At 46.5% G+C, this 20,204-nt stretch overlaps 1 protein-coding gene across 2 annotated transcripts in view; it reads left to right on the top strand.

Moving 5' to 3' along the window:
• Positions 1-20,204, top strand: part of LOC110529167 (kinesin-like protein KIF13B) — an 86,122-nt gene that overhangs the window by 19,783 nt on the left and 46,135 nt on the right. For both annotated transcript variants that reach the window (XM_036984612.1, XM_036984611.1), the window contains exons 14-23: positions 3,632-3,742; positions 4,097-4,231; positions 4,323-4,453; positions 5,073-5,159; positions 5,304-5,491; positions 5,997-6,246; positions 6,449-6,611; positions 12,536-12,682; positions 14,964-15,113; positions 17,648-17,743. In XM_036984612.1, the coding sequence (XP_036840507.1) occupies positions 3,632-3,742; positions 4,097-4,231; positions 4,323-4,453; positions 5,073-5,159; positions 5,304-5,491; positions 5,997-6,246; positions 6,449-6,611; positions 12,536-12,682; positions 14,964-15,113; positions 17,648-17,743 (1,458 nt within the window). The remainder of the gene's footprint in view (positions 1-3,631; positions 3,743-4,096; positions 4,232-4,322; positions 4,454-5,072; positions 5,160-5,303; positions 5,492-5,996; positions 6,247-6,448; positions 6,612-12,535; positions 12,683-14,963; positions 15,114-17,647; positions 17,744-20,204) is intronic.

Raw genomic sequence — 20,204 nt, 5'->3', positions numbered from 1 at the left:
ACAAGGGCCTTTGCTGTTGTTCTGGGATTGATTAGCACTTTTTGCACCAAAGTACGTTCATCTCTAGGAGACAGAACGGGTCTCCTTCCTGAGCGGTATGACGTCTGCGTGGTCCCATGGGGTTTATACTTGCGTACTATAAGGATGAACCAGACTTGTGGAGGTCTACAATTTATTTTCTGTGGTCTTGGCTGATTTCTTTTGATTTTCCCATGATGTCAAGCAAAGAGGCACTGAGTTTGAAGGTAGGCCTTGAAATACATCCACAGGTACGCCTCCAATTGACTCAAATGATGTCAATTAGCCTATCAGGAGCTTCTAAATCATTTTCTGGAATTTTCCAAGCTGTTTAAAGATACACTAAGTTGACTGTATGTGAACTTCTGACCCACTGGAATTGTGATACAGTGAAATAATCTGTCTGTAAACAATTGATGGTGAAATTACGTATGTCATGCTCAAAGTAGATGTCCTAACCCACTTGCCAAAACTATAGTGTGTTAACAAGACATTTGAGGAGTGGTTGAAAAACTCATTTTAAGAGGTGAGTGAACAGTCGTGGCCAAAAGTTTTGAGAATGACACAAATATTAATTTTCAAAGTCTGCTGCCTCAGTTTGTATGATGGCAATTTTCATATACTCCAGAATGTTATGAAGAGTGATCAGATGAATTGCAATTAATTGCAAAGTCCCTCTTTGCCATGCAAATGAACTGAATCCCCTCAAAAAACATTTCCACTGCATTTCAGCTCTGCCACAAAAGGACCAGCTGACATGTCAGTGATTCTCTCGTTAACACAGGTGTGAGTGTTGACGAGGACAAGGCTGGAGATCACTCTGTCATGCTGATTGTGATAACTAAGTGGCTCGGGGAACAAATATTGATATTTTTGGTCCATGGCCAGGAAACTCCCCAGACCTGAATCCCATTGAGAACTTGGTCAATCCTCAAGAGGCGGGTGGACAAACAAAAACCCACAAATTCTGACAAACTCCAAGCATTGATTATGCAAGAAATGGCTGCCATCAGTCAGGATGTGGCCCAGAAGTGAATAGACAGCATGCCAGGGCGGAATATTGACTCTTTGCATCAACTTCATGTAATTGTCAATAAAAGCCTTTGACACTTATGAAATGCTTGTAATTATACTTCAGTATTCCATAGTAACATCTGACAAAAATATCTACAGACACTGAAGCAGCAAACTTTGTGAAAATTAATATTTTTGTCATTCTCAAAACTTTTGGCCACGACTGTACACATTTACAAGAGATAAAAGTCACTAGTGGACTGACAAGATATGACGACTTGTTACACATAGAGATGGAGGGGTAGGTAAAGAGATGGAGAGACAAAGTAAGACAACACTTTGATACGTTTGGAAGCTACTCTCAGGTAAATATTTATACTTAGCACCCTAACCACTGCTTATTTGGATTAGAAATGTAACATATATGTATTTATGCGTAGCTGTCCTTGATCGTCGTTCCATCTCTGTTGAACTCGATGACTCCTATGGTGAAGTTGTCGATGTATGTAAGGCTCTGGTTTGTCCACCGGAAGTCACAATGTCCTTTTTGTAGCGCTTCTCTGGTCGTGGAGTGTTTGTTAGAACAGATACTTCTGATGTACCAACGGTGGTCTGTGGGGATTCTCCTTCCCTCCTTGTGTCTTTTTAGACAAAGTTCTAGGTCCTCTTTGACATGCATCGCTGTAGACTTTGAATGTTTCTGGTCTCCTAGATGAGGTTGAGGTTAGGAGCTTCGGAGTTTATCACCATTTCAACGTGTAAACTAACGTCTTTTGGTATTGATGGTTGATTGATTGTTTAGGGTTGACTACACGCCAGTAGTAACCCGGCAATGTACGGTTCTCACCATTTTCAGCCGTGTAGCCACCGCTCCACGCTGTCTGGTCTTGTAGTTTTAACCATTTGTACCGTTTAGCTCACGCTGTACGTCGGCTGGTCTGTAGAGTTGAATACTTTAGGGAGTTATTTTAAGCACTCTGGCCAAAGGGGTGGTCTGTCATGCTGACGCTAACTCTGAGCTCACTTGGGCGTGGCTACTGACTGGGCGCAAGTTTATATGAAAAACAACGATCTCATTTAGAAGACAATCACAATTTTATCTTCACAAAACTATATGTTTAATAATATATTTAATAATATATTTTCTACCACATTTAGATGTAAACTTGATACATAGAACACGTACACTTTCACAGTTACTTTGTCATACCATCCTTAATGACATCACAAAATAATAAACCACATGACAGGATAATTCTTTAGATCCCCCGTGGAACATTAATAACAACATTCCTGTGTCATGAATATTGTTCCAAAGGTCTTCTGTAGACAAAGGGATTTGTTTCCCAATAGCGGCCTGTAAGGGCTACACACACACAATCTCACACACACACACACACACACACACACACACACACACGCACACTGTAACGCATGGTTGGGCTACACACACACACACACACACGCACACTGTAACGCATGGTAGGGCTACACACACACACACACACACACACACACACACACACAGTTTGTAACACACAGCAGGGCAAGAAAGAGTTTCGGCTAACTATTTATTACCGGCTGTTAGGTCATAACCCCCCCCCCCCCGTGCTCCGGCTATCTGTCAGCCATGTGCCAAGCTGATCTCATGGCAGGTGCTTCAACAAAGTACTCAGTAAAGGGTCTGAATACTTGTGGAAATGTAATTTCATGTTTTTTACGTTTAATAAATTAGCAAAAATTTCTAAACTTGTTTTTGCTTCGTCATTGTAGGGTATTGTGTGTAGATTGTCCCGTCCCCCCCCCCCCCCCCGCCTCAATTTATGAATTTCAGAATGAGGCTGTAACGTAACAAGATGTAGATGACTAAAAGTCAAGGTCTGAATACTTTCCGAAGGACTATATGTACGTATCCACCTCCATTACCTCATACCTCTGGACAGGGACTCAGTACTGGTACTCTGTGTATATAGACAAGTTATTACCTCGTACCTCTGGACAGGGACTCAGTACTGGTACTCTGTGTATATAGACAAGTTATTACCTCGTACCCCTGGACAGGGACTCAGTACTGGTACTCTGTGTATATAGACAAGTTATTACCTCGTACCCCTGGACAGGGACTCAGTACTGGTACTCTGTGTATATAGACAAGTTATTACCTCGTACCCCTGGACAGGGACTCAGTACTGGTACTCTGTGCATATAGACAAGTTATTACCTCGTACCCCTGGACAGGGACTCAGTACTGGTACTCTGTGCATATAGACAAGTTATTACCTCGTACCCCTGGACAGGGACTCAGTACTGGTACTCTGTGCATATAGACAAGTTATTACCTCGTACCCCTGGACAGGGACTCAGTACTGGTACTCTGTGCATATAGACAAGTTATTACCTCGTACCCCTGGACAGGGACTCAGTACTGGTACTCTGTGTATATAGACAAGTCATTGTGTATTTTATTGTTGGGAAGGACCTACATTGTTGGGAAGAACCTGTAAGTAAGCATTTAACTGTTAGTCTATACCGGTTGTTTGACCAAGCATGTGATGAATGTATATTTGTGTGTATTTGATTTGTCTCCTCTCCCTGTCAGTCCATGAAGGCTCCAGATCTGAAGGACAGGCTCGAGGAATCGGAGAAGCTGATCCAGGAGATGACTGTTACCTGGGAGCAGAAACTACGCAAGACTGAGGCAGTCGCTCAGGTTGCTACACGTAAAGTCCTGCTGTACTGATTAGTTTTCTGTTTTATTATGTTTCTTTCCTCACACGCAGCGAGAATCTCTAGATATCTCTCTCCAGTCTACGACTGTCTACTGTCTTTACCACTGTCCACTGTGTGTGTACTGTAGGAGAGACCGAAACAGTTGGTGTCTCTAGGTATCTCTCTCCAGTCATCTATCTTCTATGTTGTGCTGTAGGAGCGCCAGAAACAGTTGTAGTCTCTAGGTATCTCTCTCCAGTCATCTATCTTCTATGTTGTGCTGTAGGAGCGCCAGAAACAGTTGTAGTCTCTAGGTATCTCTCTCCAGTCATCTATCTTCTATGTTGTGCTGTAGGAGCGCCAGAAACAGTTGGAGTCGCTAGGCATCTCTCTCCAGTCGTCTGGTATCAGAGTGGTAGATGACAAGTGTTTCCTTGTCAACCTCAACGCTGACCCCGCCCTCAACGAACTGCTGGTCTACTACCTAAAGGTACAGTCAGCAACTTATCCTATTCACAGATCTTAAAGCTACAATCTGGGATTTATTATTTTTCATGGTAGTGATTGAGTCCCGTGTGTAGGAGCACACACGTGTTGGCTCTGCTGACTCTCAGGATATCCAGCTGTGTGGTATGGCCATCCACCCTGAACACTGTGTCATCAACATCACCGCTGAGACTGGAGTGGTGCTCACACCACACCGCACCGCACGGTAGGGCTACACACACACACACGCACTGTAACGCACGGTAGGGCTACACACACACATACATACACCACACACACACCACACACACACACACACTAACGCACGGTAGGCTACACACACTGTAACTCACGGTAGGGGTACACACACAAACACACACACACACACACTGTAACACACGGTAGGGCTACACAAACACACATACACACACACTGTAACACACGGTAGGGTTACACACACACACACCACACACAAACACACACACCACACACACACACACACACTGTAACGCACGGTAGGGCTACACACACACACCACACACACACACACACTGTAACGCACGGTAGGGCTACACACACACATACACACACCACACACACACACACTAACGCACGGTAGGCTACACACACTGTAACTCACGGTAGGGGTACACACACAAACACACACACACACACACTGTAATTCACGGTAGGGCTACACACACACACACCACAATGCACGGTAGGGCTACACACACACACACCCACCACAATGCACGGTACAAAACTGCTAGAACTACACCGAACTGCTATAGTTAATTTCTGTTATCTCTACTGTAAATAGTCATGACTGTCTGTGTCTCCAGTACGTGTGTGAATGGCTCTTCAGTCACCAACCCAGTCCAGCTTCACCATGGAGACCGCATCCTGTGGGGAAACAACCACTTCTTCAGGTCGATGAGTTTACAGAACAGTCGTCTCTCCCTCTACTTGAGTGGCAGCTGTTATGTTGTATTGAAGCCATTCATTCACAAACACTGTTGTTTTGGTTAAAGCCACTCTCACTCTCTCTCGCTCGCTTGCTCTCTCGCTCTCAGGATCAACCTGCCCAGACACCTGGCCCATGCGGGGGTTGAGGATGAGGAGGGTGGTGTGATGAAGAGTTTCCTCAGTACTGACCAGCTGGAGGTGGAGTTTGATACGGCCAGTGACGTCTCCAGCGAGGTCAGCTTCGGATACGATTTCGCCCAGACAGAGGTCATGATGAAAGGCATGGGCAACAACGGTGACATTTTTACATTGTAGTCATTTGGCAGACACTCTTATCCAGAGATACTTACATTGCATTCATCTAAGGTAGATGCAGACATGTTCAGAATGACAAGATTATATTCAGCTCGGCAGTCTGATCTCAGATCCATTCCTATGTTTCATCACTAACCCCTCCCCCCTGCTCCCTCCCCCCGCTCCCCCCCTGCTCTCCCCCCACTCCTCCTCTCCCGCTCCCCCCCTGCTCCCCTCCCGCTCCTCCCCTCCCGCTCCCCGCCCTCCCTGCTCTCCCCCTCCCTGCTCTCCCCCTCCCTGCTCTCCCCCCGCCCCCCCCCCCCTCCCGCTCTCCCCCTCCCACTCCCCCCCCTCCCTGCTCTCCCCCCACCCCCCCCCCCTCCCGCTCTCCCCCTCCCACTCCCCCCCCTCCCTGCTCTCCCCCCGCTCCTCCCCTCCCGCTCCTCCCCTCCCGCCCCCTCCCTGCTCTCCCCCCGCTCCTCCCCTCCCGCTCCCCCCCCCCCCAGACCCCATGCAGTCTGTCCTCCAGACGTTGGAGCGACAGCACGAGGAGGAGAAGAGGACGGCTCTGGAGCGACAGAGACAGATGTACGAGCAGGAGCTGCAGCAGCTCAGGAAGCGGCTCCCTCCTGCAGAGAAACACGCCCTGCTGCAGAGCCCTGGGCCTGCAGACCTGGAGCCAGCCTGTCCCTCAGCAGCATCGCTCGCATCATCACCCTGCGCCCAGACACGCATGCGCCGCTGGAGCGAGGACAGGTGAGGGGTCAAGGGTTAAACGGCCACGAAACAAGTTACTTTGACACAACTCCTCATACATACTGAATCAGCAGGAAGCGTCTAGATCATCACATAGTAACTGACAAGGCTGGTTCAAATCTCTGCGTGGTGTAGAGAGGCAGTGATGACCTGCTGGTCCAATAACCGTCCCTAACCCTCTGTCTCGCTCTCCGTGCTGTAGAGAGGCCATGATGACGCGTAGCCTGCGAAGGCTGAGACAACAGATCGTCAGAGCTAACCTGCTGGTGCAGGAGGCTGGCTTCATAGCTGAGGAACTCAACAAGAGGACGGAGTACCTGGTCACACTGCAAATACCTGCTGCTAACCTCAATGCCAACAGAAAGGTCGGGTGTTGTGTTGTGTGTGTGTAAGAGGGGGGAAAGTTGTGTGTTTGACTGACTGCGCAGTAACTACCATGATAACACTATCAGCTTTACAGTACACAGTCAGGCAAGTACTGACAAAATTGCTGTGTGTCTCTTCATTGCTGGTGTTGCAGTGGGTTGTGTGTCTCTCTCTCTCTCTCTCTCTCTCTCTGCCTCCCTCCCTCTCAGTCCACCTATATCAATGGTTTATTTTCTTCACCTCATGCTTTTAAACTGTGGAATACCACAGGGCAGCTGCCTTGGGCCACTTTTTTACTTAACTATTTATGTACAAGTTACTTTGACACAACTCATACATACTGAATCAGCAGGAAGCATCTAGATCATCACATAGTAACTGACAGGCTGGTTCAAATCTCTGCATGGTGTAGAGAGGCAGTGATGACCTGCTGATCCAATAACCAATAATAGATATATATATATATATCTATCAACGACCTTCCTTATGCCTTATCTGAAACTCAAACTACTATATTTGCAGATATTACAATTTATGCATCAAGACAATCGGTTCAACAGGTACAGTAAGCTCTACAAGTAGACCTGGGAAATAATATATATCCTATTTAAAAAAAGAACAAAGCAGCTAGGATTGTTTTTAAGGTGGAGATATGGTTCTTCTGTTGTAGTCTGCTCTTGGTTGGTCATCAAATCAACAAGATCATTGAAAAAAAACAGCATTTGAAAATGGCCAAACTGTACTCACAGCAGTATTCAGTTGGTAAGAGACAGACGTTCAGTAAAGAAGGAACAGATTGTCCCCCATCTATGTGTTATACAGACAGAAAAGAGAAATAGGCAAAAATAACATGTCAATTTTAGAGCAGTAAAGAAATGTTTATTTATTTATTTTTATTTTACCTTTATTTAACCAGGTAGGCAAGTTGAGAACAAGTTCTCATTTACAATTGCGACCTGGCCAAGATAAAGCAAAGCAGTTCGACAGATACAACAACACAGAGTTACACATGGAGTAAAACAAACATACAGTCAATAATAAAGTATAAACAAGTCTATATACAATGTGAGCAAATGAGGTGAGAAGGGAGGTAAAGGCAAAAAAAGGCCTTGGTGGCAAGGTAAATACAATATAGCAAGTAAAACACTGGAATGGTAGTTTTGCAATGGAAGAATGTGCAAAGTAGAAATAAAAATAATGGGGTGCAAAGGAGCAAAATAAATAAATAAATTAAATACAGTTGGGAAAGAGGTAGTTGATAGGGCTAAATTATATGTGGGCTATGTACAGGTGCAGTAATCTGTGAGCTGCTCTGACAGTTGGTGCTTAAAGCTAGTGAGGGAGATAAGAGTTTCCAGTTTCAGAGATTTTTGTAGTTCGTTCCAGTCATTGGCAGCAGAGAACTGGAAAGAGAGGCGGCCAAAGAAAGAATTGGTTTTGGGGGTGACTAGAGAGATATACCTGCTGGAGCGTGTGCTACAGGTGGGAGATGCTATGGTGACCAGCGAGCTGAGATAAGGGGGGACTTTACCTAGCAGGGTCTTGTAGATGACATGGAGCCAGTGGGTTTGGCGACGAGTATGAAGCGAGGGCCAGCCAACGAGAGCGTACAGGTCGCAATGGTGGGTAGTGTATGGGGCTTTGGTGACAAAACGGATTGCACTGTGATAGACTGCATCCAGTTTGTTGAGTAGGGTATTGGAGGCTATTTTGTAAATTACATCGCCAAAGTCGAGGATTGGTAGGATGGTCAGTTTTACAAGGGTATGTTTGGCAGCATGAGTGAAGGATGCTTTGTTGCGAAATAGGAAGCCAATTCTAGATTTAACTTTGGATTGGAGATGTTTGATATGGGTCTGGAAGGAGAGTTTACAGTCTAACCAGACACCTAAGTATTTGTAGTTGTCCACGTATTCTAAGTCAGAGCCGTCCAGAGTAGTGATGTTGGACAGGCGGGTAGGTGCAGGTAGTGATCGGTTGAAGAGCATGCATTTAGTTTTACTTGTATTTAAGAGCAGTTGGAGGCCACGGAAGGAGAGTTGTATGGCATTGAAGCTTGCCTGGAGGGTTGTTAACACAGTGTCCAAAGAAGGGCCGGAAGTATACAGAATGGTGTCGTCTGCGTAGAGGTGGATCAGAGACTCACCAGCAGCAAGAGCGACCTCATTGATGTATACAGAGAAGAGAGTCGGTCCAAGAATTGAACCCTGTGGCACCCCCATAGAGACTGCCAGAGGTCCGGACAACAGACCCTCAGATTTGACACACTGAACTCTATCAGAGAAGTAGTTGGTGAACCAGGCGAGGCAATCATTTGAGAAACCAAGGCTGTTGAGTCTGCCGATGAGGATGTGGTGATTGACAGAGTCGAAAGCCTTGGCCAGATCAATGAATACGGCTGCACAGTAATGTTTCTTATCGATGGCGGTTAAGATATCGTTTAGGACCTTGAGCGTGGCTGAGGTGCACCCATGACCAGCTCTGAAACCAGATTGCATAGCAGAGAAGGTATGGTGAGATTCAAAATGGTCGGTAATCTGTTTGTTGACTTGGCTTTCGAAGACCTTAGAAAGGCATGGTAGGATAGATATAGGTCTGTAGCAGTTTGGGTCAAGAGTGTGCCCCCCTTTGAAGAGGGGGATGACCGCAGCTGCTTTCCAATCTTTGGGAATCTCAGACGACACGAAAGAGAGGTTGAACAGGCTAGTAATAGGGGTGGCAACAATTTCGGCAGATAATTTTAGAAAGAAAGGGTCCAGATTGTCTAGCCAGGCTGATTTGTAGGGGTCCAGATTTTGCAGCTCTTTCAGAACATCAGCTGAATGGATTTGGGAGAAGGAGAAATGGGGAAGGCTTGGGCGAGTTGCTGTTGGGGGTGCAGTGCTGTTGACAGGGGTAGGAGTAGCCAGGTGGAAAGCATGGCCAGCAGTAGAAAAATGCTTATTGAAATTTTCAATTATGGTGGATTTATCAGTGGTGACAGTGTTTCCTATCTTCAGTGCAGTGGGCAGCTGGGAGGAGGTGTTCTTATTCTCCATGGACTTTACAGTGTCCCAGAACTTTTTTGAGTTAGTGTTGCAAGAAGCAAATTTCTGCTTGAAAAAGCTAGCCTTGGCTTTTCTAACTGCCTGTGTATAATGGTTTCTAGCTTCCCTGAACAGCTGCATATCACGGGGGCTGTTCGATGCTAATGCAGAACGCCATAGGACGTTTTTGTGTTGATTAAGGGCAGTCAGGTCTGGGGAGAACCAAGGGCTATATCTGTTCCTGGTTCTAAATTTCTTGAATGGGGCATGTTTATTTAAGATGGTTAGGAAGGCATTTTTAAAAAATATCCAGGCATCCTCTACTGACGGGATGAGGTCAATATCCTTCCAGGATACCCCGGCCAGGTCGATTAGAAAGGCCTGCTCGCTGAAGTGTTTCAGGGAGCGTTTTACAGTGATGAGAGGAGGTCGTTTGACCGCTGACCCATTACGGATGCAGGCAATGAGGCAGTGATCGCTGAGATCTTGGTTGAAGACAGCAGAGGTGTATTTAGAGGGGAAGTTGGTTAGGATGATATCTATGAGGGTGCCCGTGTTTAAGGCTTTGGGGAGGTACCTGGTAGGTTCATTGATAATTTGTGTGAGATTGAGGGCATCAAGTTTAGATTGTAGGATGGCTGGGGTGTTAAGCATGTTCCAGTTTAGGTCGCCTAGCAGCACGAGCTCTGAAGATAGATGGGGGGCAATCAGTTCACATATGGTGTCCAGAGCACAGCTGGGGGCAGAGGGTGGTCTATAGCAGGCGGCAACGGTGAGAGACTTGTTTTTAGAAAGGTGGATTTTTAAAAGTAGAAGTTCAAATTGTTTGGGTACAGACCTGGATAGTAGGACAGAACTCTGCAGGCTATCTTTGCAGTAAATTGCAACACCGCCCCCTTTGGCAGTTCTATCTTGTCTGAAAATGTTGTAGTTTGGAATTAAAATGTCTGAATTTTTGGTGGTCTTCCTAAGCCAGGATTCAGACACAGCTAGAACATCCGGGTTGGCAGAGTGTGCTAAAGCAGTGAAAAGAACAAACTTAGGGAGGAGGCTTCTAATGTTAACATGCATGAAACCAAGGCTATTACGGTTACAGAAGTCGTCAAAAGAGAGCGCCTGGGGAATAGGAGTGGAGCTAGGCACTGCAGGGCCTGGATTCACCTCTACATCGCCAGAGGAACATAGGAGGAGTAGAATAAGGGTGCGACTGAAAGCAATAAGAATTGGTCGTCTAGAACGTCTGGAACAGAGAGTAAATGGAGGTTTCTGGGGGCGATAAAATAGCATCAAGGTATAATGTACAGACAAAGGTAAGGTAGGATGTGAATACAGTGGAGGTAAACCTAGGTATTGAGTGATGAAGAGAGAGATATTGTCTCTAGAAACATCATTGAAACCAGGAGATGTCATTGCATATGTGGGTGGTGGAACTAATAGGTTGGATAAGGTATAGTGAGCAGGACTAGAGGCTCTACAGTGAAATAAGCCAATAAACACTAACCAGAACAGCAATGGACAAGACATATTGACATTAAGGAGAGGCATGCTTAGTCGAGTGATCAAAAGGGTCCAGTGAGTGGAGAGGTTGGTTTAGGGTCACGGCGATTTAGACAGCTAGCCAAGCCAACCGGTAGCAAGCTAGCATAGGATGGAGTCTGTTGTTAGCCACCTCTTGCGTTCGGTCAGTAGATTAGTGGGGTTCCGTGTGGTAGAGGGGATTAATCCAAATCACACAACAACAAAAATAAGAACAATAGATATAGTTATAGAGGCCCGAGAAGAAAACATAATAATTCAAATAAATAAATTGTCCGATTGTCTATTCAGATAGCAGCCGGAAAGACAGCTAACGGTTAGCGGGCCGCAGATGGGCGTTCCGGTAACGTCGCGACAGAGGAGCCAGCCGGATCTCCTTCAGGTAGATAACGTCGGCAGTCCGGTTGTGAAGGCCCGGTGGGGCTCCGCGTAGGCAGTGAAACGGGTCCGGATAGGTGACTGCAGCCCAGGAGTGAATGATGGAACTCAGGCGTGATTGACGGAGCTGGCTAGCACCGGAACAATCGATGTTTGCTCCGGAATCGACGAAAGCCGACTGTCACACGGATAGCAGCTAGCTAGCTGTGAGATCCGGGTATGAACGTCCAGAGAGCAGTTGAAATTCAGGGACATGGAGAGAAAAAAAAAAAAAAATGGTCCGGTATGTTCCGTTTCCCGAGCCGCGCTGCGCCGTACAAAACTGGCGATAGATTTTCGATAGAATTTCGAACTAAAGGACAGCCGATGACCACAAACCGTGGTTAGCTTCTGATTAGCTTCTGGGCTAGCTCCTGGCTAGCTTCTGGCTAGTTTCTGGCCAGCCTCCTGGAGTTTCTGGCTAGCTTCCTGAAGGATTGCAGATCTGAGGTAAATAATACTTTTTTATAAATATAAATTGGTGAGGCTGGTTGCAGGAGAGTGTTTAGAAGATGAGTTGATGGAAAATAAAAATAAAATGTATGTGAAAAAAAGTTGTAAATATATATATATACAGGACACGACAAGACGAGGACAAAAGACGTCTGAACTGCTATGCGATCTTGGAGGGTAAATGTAATAATATATCTGAGCAAACCAGACACCTTTTCAATTATATAAATTAAATTAATACTTTTTAAAACCATTTTAGTATAATACATAGGATCGTTGTGCTGGACTATGGTAGATGAAGGAATCAATCTGTATTTATAGACTGTTAAGAGTATTTATCTGGTCGCTATGTTAGTGTATTATGTCTGTAACAGTGTGTTATATGTGAAAATGTGATCCTATTATAAATGTTGTATTTTAATGTTTAAGGACTCTTGGAAGATTAGTCGAAATGAGGACTAAAAAGAGATCCTAATAAAATCTCTCTCCAGCGTGATGCTGTGCTGAGTGAGCCCGCGGTGCAGGTGAGGCGTAAGGGGAAAGGGAAACAGATCTGGGCTCTGGAGAAGATGGAGAACAGACTGGTGGACATGAGAGAACTGTACCAGGAGTGGAAGGGCTACGACGAAGACAACCCTGTGAGTTTACAACCCGTGTGTGTGAAGTTGAAGCTGAAGCTGAGTGATGTGGTTAACTACTTCTAAGACATGACTCTAGATTGTCTCAAAGTTTGCCCCTTCCCTCCTGTTCTGATCTAAAATAACTAACCAGAGTTGTTAGAATACCCATACTAACATACTGTATACTACATACATAATGAGTGTACAGTCGTGGCCAAAAGAATGTAACAAATATTGAGAATGACACAAATAATGACACATTAATTTCCACAAAGTTTGCTGCTTCAGTGTCTTTAGATATTTTTTGTCAGATGTTACTATGGAATACTGAAGTATAATTACAAGCATTTCATAAGTGTCAAAGGCTTTTATTGACAATTACATGAAGTTGATGCAAAGAGTCAATATTTGCAGTGTTGACCCTTCTTTTTCAAGACCTCTGCAATCCGCCCTGGCATGCTGCCAAGTAACTTCTGGGCCACATCCTGACTGATGGCAGCCCATTGTTGCATAATCAATGCTTGGAGTTTGTTAGAATTTGTGGGGTTTTGTTTGTCCACCCGCCTCTTGAGGTTTGACCACAAGTTCTCAATGGGATTAAGGTCTGGGGAGTTTCCTGGCCATGGACCCAAAATATCGATGTTTGTTCCCTGAGCCACTTAGTTATCACTTTTGCTTTATGGCAAGGTGCTCCATCATGCTGGAAAAGTGTTCCTGGATGGTTGGGAGAAGTTGCTCTCGGAGGATGCGTTGGTACCATTCTTTATTCATGGCTGTGTTCTCAGGCAAAATTGTGAGTGAGCCCACTCCCTTGGCTGAGAAGCAACCCCACACATGAATGGTTTCAGGATGCTTTACTGTTGGCATGACACAGGACTGATGGTAGAGCTCACCTTGTCTTCTCGGGACAAGCTTTTTTCTGGATGCCCCAAACAATCTGAAAGGGGATTCATCAGAGAAAATGACTTTACCCCAGTCCTCAGCAGTCTAATCCCTGTACCTTTTGCAGAATATCAGTCTGTCCCTGATGTTTTTCCTGGAAAGAAGTGGCTTCTTTGCTGCCCTTCTTGACACCAGGCCATCCTCCAAAAGTCTTTGCCTCACTGTGCGTGCAGATGCACTCACACCTGCCTGCTGCCATTCCTGAGCAAGCTCTGTACTGGTGGTGCCCTGATCCCGAGGCTGAATCAACTTTAGGAGATGGTCCTGGCGCTTGCTGGACTTTCTTGGGTGCCCTGAAGCCTTATTCACAACAATTGAACCGCTCTCCTTGAAGTTCTTGATGATCTAATAAATGGTTGATTTAGGTGCAATCTTACTGGCAGCAATATCCTTGCCTGTGAAGCCCTTTTTGTGCAAAGCAATGATGACGGCACGTGTTTCCTTGCAGGTAACCATGGTTGACAGAGGAAGAACAATGATTCCAAGCACCACCCTCCTTTTGAAGCTTCCAGTCTGTTTTTAATTATGCTTTTTTCCGCCATTTTCTTCACATCTGAAAATGCCCATTTCTTGAAAAATTGCATTATGTGCCCCAAAGTACGGATATAGTGTTCTCTGAGGTTCTACTTTGGCGAATTTAGAATGACATCTGGGAACATTTTGGCATACTAACTATGACCATTAAGCATACTATATACTCAATTCACATCACAAATAGTACGGTTCGTGTGAGTATTCGAACACAGCTCAGGTGTAAGGCCAACGTAACGACCAACTTCCACCATATTTTTTTCACTGGTCAAGTCTTTTCCAATCATTTCAGATGAAGGAGAGCGTTTAAAAAAAATACAAAATAAAAGTGGATAGTGCCCTAGTCTACTGCCTCACCCTGTCTCCCTCTCTCCCTTCCGGTCTCCCTCTCCCCCTGTCTCTCCCTTCCGGTCTCCCTCTCCCCCTGTCTCTCCCTTCCGGTCTCCCTCTCCCCCTGTCTCTCCCTTCCGGTCTCCCTCTCCCCCTGTCTCTCCCTTCCGGTCTCCCTCTCCCCCTGTCTCTCCCTTCCGGTCTCCCTCTCCCCCTGTCTCTCCCTTCCGGTCTCCCTCTCCCCCTGTCTCTCCCTTCCGGTCTCCCTCTCCCCCTGTCTCTCCCTTCCGGTCTCCCTCTCCCCCTGTCTCTCCCTTCCTGTCTCCCTCTCCCACCCTGTCTCCCTCTCCCACCCTGTCTCTCTCTCCCACCCTGTCTCTCTCTCCCACCCTGTCTCTCTCTCCCACCCTGTCTCTCTCTCCCACCCTGTCTCTCTCTCCCACCCTGTCTCTCTCTCCCTTCCTGTCTCTCTCTCCCTTCCTCTCCCCCTGTCTAGGTGATGCGTTCTTACTTCAAGCGTGCCGACCCGTTCTTCGACGAGCAGGAGAACCACAGTCTGATAGGAGTGGCCAACGTGTTTCTGGCCTGTCTCTTCTACGACGTCAAGCTGCAGTACGCTGTACCCATCATCAACCAGAAGGGAGAGGTGTGTGTGTGTGTGTGTGTGTTCATTCTATCGCATTAAGCTGCAGTACGCTGTACCCGTCATCAACCAGAAGGGAGAGGTGTGTGTGTGTTCATCTCATTAAGCTGCAGTACGCTGTACCTATCATCAACCAGAAGGGAGAGGTGTGTGTGTGTGTTCAGAGCTCAGTGGCTGTACAGTAACATGCTATAGATGAGGTCAGAGCTCAGTGTCTGTACAGTGAGGTCAGAGCTCAGTGTCTGTACAGTAACATGCTATAGATGAGGTCAGAGCTCAGTGGCTGTACAGTAACATGCTATAGATGAGGTCAGAGCTCAGTGGCTGTACAGTAACGTGCTATAGATGAGGTCAGAGCTCAGTGGCTGTACAGTAACGTGCTATAGATGAGGTCAGAGCTCAGTGTCTGTACAGTAACATGCTATAGATGAGGTCAGAGCTCAGTGTCTGTACAGTAACATGCTATAGATGACGTCAGAGCTCAGTGTCTGCTCTTCTGTCTGGGTTTTGATTGACAGTCATTCTGATCTTGAGCACCTCGCTCGACATAAAGTTGCCCCGATCCCTCCCACTGATTGGCCAACTTTAGAAATGTTGTCCGAGTGAGGGAAATGTTTTGTTGTCTGAGTGAGGGAAATGTTTTGTTGTCTGAGTGAGGGAAATGTTTTGTTGTCTGAGTGAGGGAAATGTTGTAAATTTTTAAGGGGAGTCTATTTTTTTTAAATTATAATCCTGTTGAGGATTATAATAAATACAGCTCTGATGTCATACAAACCAATCACCTGTGAGTCCAAATGTGCACTTCATATTTCCAAATAATAAATCTCATGTCATATACAGTGTCAACGTTTATAATCCCTATGTTAGCTGTGCATGGTGACACGGCGTCGTGCTCTGGGTTGTTCTGAACACAATGAGCCTGTTTTGTCGTGTCACACAAACCTGAATCCTCTCAGGACTCCTTTCTATGGGCACCAATGGGATGATCTGTTTCCCTGAATTACACGTGAAAGCCCAACACTGTAATATGTTTTATATAACTTAGCTAGTCATGTTGGCCATAAAATAAGCTTATATAATAATGATGCCCACCTGACCCTGATTGGTGATTTATAAATGGTCTGTTTTAGGGTTGCCTAAACAACAGTTGTGGGGAGGCTGGGTTGTGTCCCAAACAAAACAACTACAAGTGTCCTTGCTCTAGTTCCTCGACGACTCAGCGAGGAGAGGCTCAAAAAAACAAACGTATAGTTGAAGACTCTTCTTTGAGTCATAAAAGTGCATTGAAATGACTTAGGAACTGTGTACACTGGAGAGAGGTGTGGGGCCACTTGGAGACACCAGTTCGTCTTCTCACTGAAACCCTGTGGGGCAACCAGTTAGTCCTCTCACTGAAACCCTGTGGGGCAACCAGTTAGTCCTCTCACTGAAACCCTGTGGGGCAACCAGTTAGTCCTCTCACTGAAACCCTGTGGGGCAACCAGTTAGTCCTCTCACTGAAACCCTGTAGGGCAACCAGTTAGTCCTCTCACTGAAACCCTGTGGGACAACCAGTTAGTCCTCTCACTGAAACCCTGTGGGGCAACCAGTTCGTCCTCTCACTGAAACCCTGTGGGGCTACCAGTTAGTCCTCTCACTGAAACCCTGTAGGGCAACCAGTTAGTCCTCTCACTGAAACCCTGTGGGGCAACCAGTTAGTCCTCTCACTGAAACCCTGTGGGGCAACCAGTTAGTCCTCTCACTGAAACCCTGTGGGGCAACCAGTTAGTCCTCTCACTGAAACCCTGTGGGGCAACCAGTTAGTCCTCTCACTGAAACCCTGTGGGGCAACCAGTTAGTCCTCTCACTGAAACCCTGTGGGGCAACCAGTTAGTCCTCTCACTGAAACCCTGTGGGGCAACCAGTTAGTCCTCTCACTGAAACCCTGTGAGGCAACCAGTTAGTCCTCTCACTGAAACCCTGTGGGGCAACCAGTTAGTCCTCTCACTGAAACCGTGTGGGGCAACCAGTTAGTCCTCTCACTGAAACCCTGTGGGGCAACCAGTTAGTCCTCTCACTGAAACCCTGTGGGGCAACCAGTTAGTCCTCTCACTGAAACCCTGTGGGGCAACCAGTTAGTCCTCTCACTGAAACCCTGTGGGGCAACCAGTTAGTCCTCTCACTGAAACCCTGTGGGGCAACCAGTTCGTCCTCTCACTGAAACTGTCTCACTGTCTTACGTTGCACCTACTCCACATTATCCCAGGAATATTCTCGTCATGTTACTGAATGTATCCAGAGTGTTTTCAGATTTCATTCATCACAACTGTGGTGAAAAGTACAGTAAAAATGCACGTAAAATCAACAGTGTAAACAGTGTAAACAGTTTTTTAGTCTAATAATTTCCCCGTGATCTCCAAAATGTTTCCCTTTTCAATTGCTACCATGGTTTATGTATTTTTAGATTTTTTTTTCTTTTAAGAGACTTTTTCAATATATAGGCCAATATCCCAGCAGTGTAAAGGGTTAATGAGATCGTGTGTCTTTCTCTCTGTTAGGTGGCAGGGCGTCTCCATGTAGAGGTGTGGCGGGGAAGCGAGGGGCTGGAGGAGGAGACCACTGCAGATGGAGAGACTCGCAAAATGGAGTGTGTGGTAAGAGAATGTGGAGCCTATATACAGGGGGTACCGGTACAGAGTCAATGTGGAGGCTATATACAGGGTGTTACGGTACAGAGTCAATGTGGAGGCTATATACAGGGTATTACGGTACAGAGTCAATGTGGAGGCTATATACAGGGGGTACCGGTACAGAGTCAATGTGGAGACTATATACAGGGTATTACGGTACAGAGTCAATGTGGAGGCTATATACAGGGGGTACCGGTACCGAGTCAATGTGGAGACTATATACAGGGTATTACGGTACAGAGTCAATGTGGAGGCTATATACAGGGGGTACCGGTACCGAGTCAATGTGGAGGCTATATTCAGGGGGTACCAGTACTGAGTCAATGTGGAGGCTATATACAGGGGGTACCGGTACAGAGTCAATGTGGAAGCTATATACAGGGGGTACCAGTACAGAGTCAATGTGGAGGCTATATACAGGGTATTACGGTACAGAGTCAATGTGGAGGCTATATACAGGGGGTACCGGTACAGAGTCAATGTGGAGGCTATATTCAGGGGGTACCAGTACAGAGTCAATGTGGAGGCTATATACAGGGTGTACCTGTACAGAGTCAATGTGGAGGCTATATACAGGGTATTACGGTACAGAGTCAATGTGGAGGCTATATACAGGGAGTACCGGTACAGAGTCAATGTGGAGGCTATATACAGGGTATTACGGTACAGAGTCAATGTGGAGGCTATATACAGGGGGTACCGGTACAGAGTCAATGTGGAGGCTATATACAGGGTATTACGGTACAGAGTCAATGTGGAGGCTATATACAGGGTATTACGGTACAGAGTCAATGTGGAGGCTATATACAGGGGGTACCGGTACAGAGTCAATGTGGAGGCTATATACAGGGGGTACCGGTACAGAGTCAATGTGGAGGCTATATACAGGGGGTACCGGTACAGAGTCAATGTGGAGGCTATATACAGGGGGTACCGGTACAGAGTCAATGTGGAAGCTATATACAGGGGGTACCGGTACAGAGTCAATGTGGAGGCTATATACAGGGTATTACGGTACAGAGTCAATGTGGAGGCTATATACAGGGGGTACCGGTACAGAGTCAATGTGGAGGCTATATACAGGGTATTACGGTACAGAGTCAATGTGGAGGCTATATACAGGGGGTACCGGTACAGAGTCAATGTGGAGGCTATATACAGGGGGTACCGGTACAGAGTCAATGTGGAGGCTATATACAGGGGGTACCGGTACAGAGTCAATGTGGAGGCTATATACAGGGGGTACCGGTACAGAGTCAATGTGGAGGCTATATACAGGGGGTACCGGTACAGAGTCAATGTGGAGGCTATATACAGGGGGTACCGGTACAGAGTCAATGTGGAGGCTATATACAGGGGGTACCGGTACAGAGTCAATGTGGAGGCTATATACAGGGTATTACGGTACAGAGTCATTGTGGAGGCTATATACAGGGGGTACCGGTACAGAGTCAATGTGGAGGCTATATACAGGGGGGTACCGGTACAGAGTCAATGTGGAGGCTATATACAGGGGGTACCGGTACAGAGTCAATGTGGAGGCTATATACAGGGGGTACCGGTACAGAGTCAATGTGGAGGCTATATACAGGGGGTACCGGTACAGAGTCAATGTGGAGGCTATATACAGGGTATTACGGTACAGAGTCATTGTGGAGGCTATATACAGGGGGTACCGGTACAGAGTCAATGTGGAGGCTATATACAGGGGGGTACCGGTACAGAGTCAATGTGGAGGCTATATACAGGGGGTACCGGTACAGAGTCAATGTGGAGGCTATATACAGGGGGTACCGGTACAGAGTCAATGTGGAGGCTATATACAGGGGGTACCGGTACAGAGTCAATGTGGAGGCTATATACAGGGGGTACCGGTACAGAGTCAATGTGGAGGCTATATACAGGGGGTACCGGTACAGAGTCAATGTGGAGGCTATATACAGGGGGTACCGGTACAGAGTCAATGTGGAGGCTATATACAGGGTATTACGGTACAGAGTCATTGTGGAGGCTATATACAGGGGGTACCGGTACAGAGTCAATGTGGAGGCTATATACAGGGGGGTACCGGTACAGAGTCAATGTGGAGGCTATATACAGGGGGTACCGGTACAGAGTCAATGTGGAGGCTATATACTGGGGGTAACGGTACAGAGTCAATGTGGAGGCTATATACAGGGTATTACGGTACAGAGTCAATGTGGAGGCTATATACAGGGGGTACCGGTACAGAGTCAATGTGGAGGCTATATACAGGGGGTACCGGTACAGAGTCAATGTGGAGGCTATATACAGGGTGTTACGGTACAGAGTCAATGTGGAGGCTATATACAGGGGGTACCGGTACAGAGTCAATGTGGAGGCTATATACAGGGGGTACCGGTACAGAGTCAATGTGGAGGCTATATACAGGGGGTACCGGTAC

The sequence above is a fragment of the Oncorhynchus mykiss genome, chromosome 8 (genome assembly GCF_013265735.2).
Source record: "Oncorhynchus mykiss isolate Arlee chromosome 8, USDA_OmykA_1.1, whole genome shotgun sequence".
Classification (NCBI taxonomy): domain Eukaryota; kingdom Metazoa; phylum Chordata; class Actinopteri; order Salmoniformes; family Salmonidae; genus Oncorhynchus; species Oncorhynchus mykiss.
The sequence above is the reverse complement of the archived record's forward strand: the minus strand, read 5'-3'. Positions and strand labels throughout refer to the sequence as shown.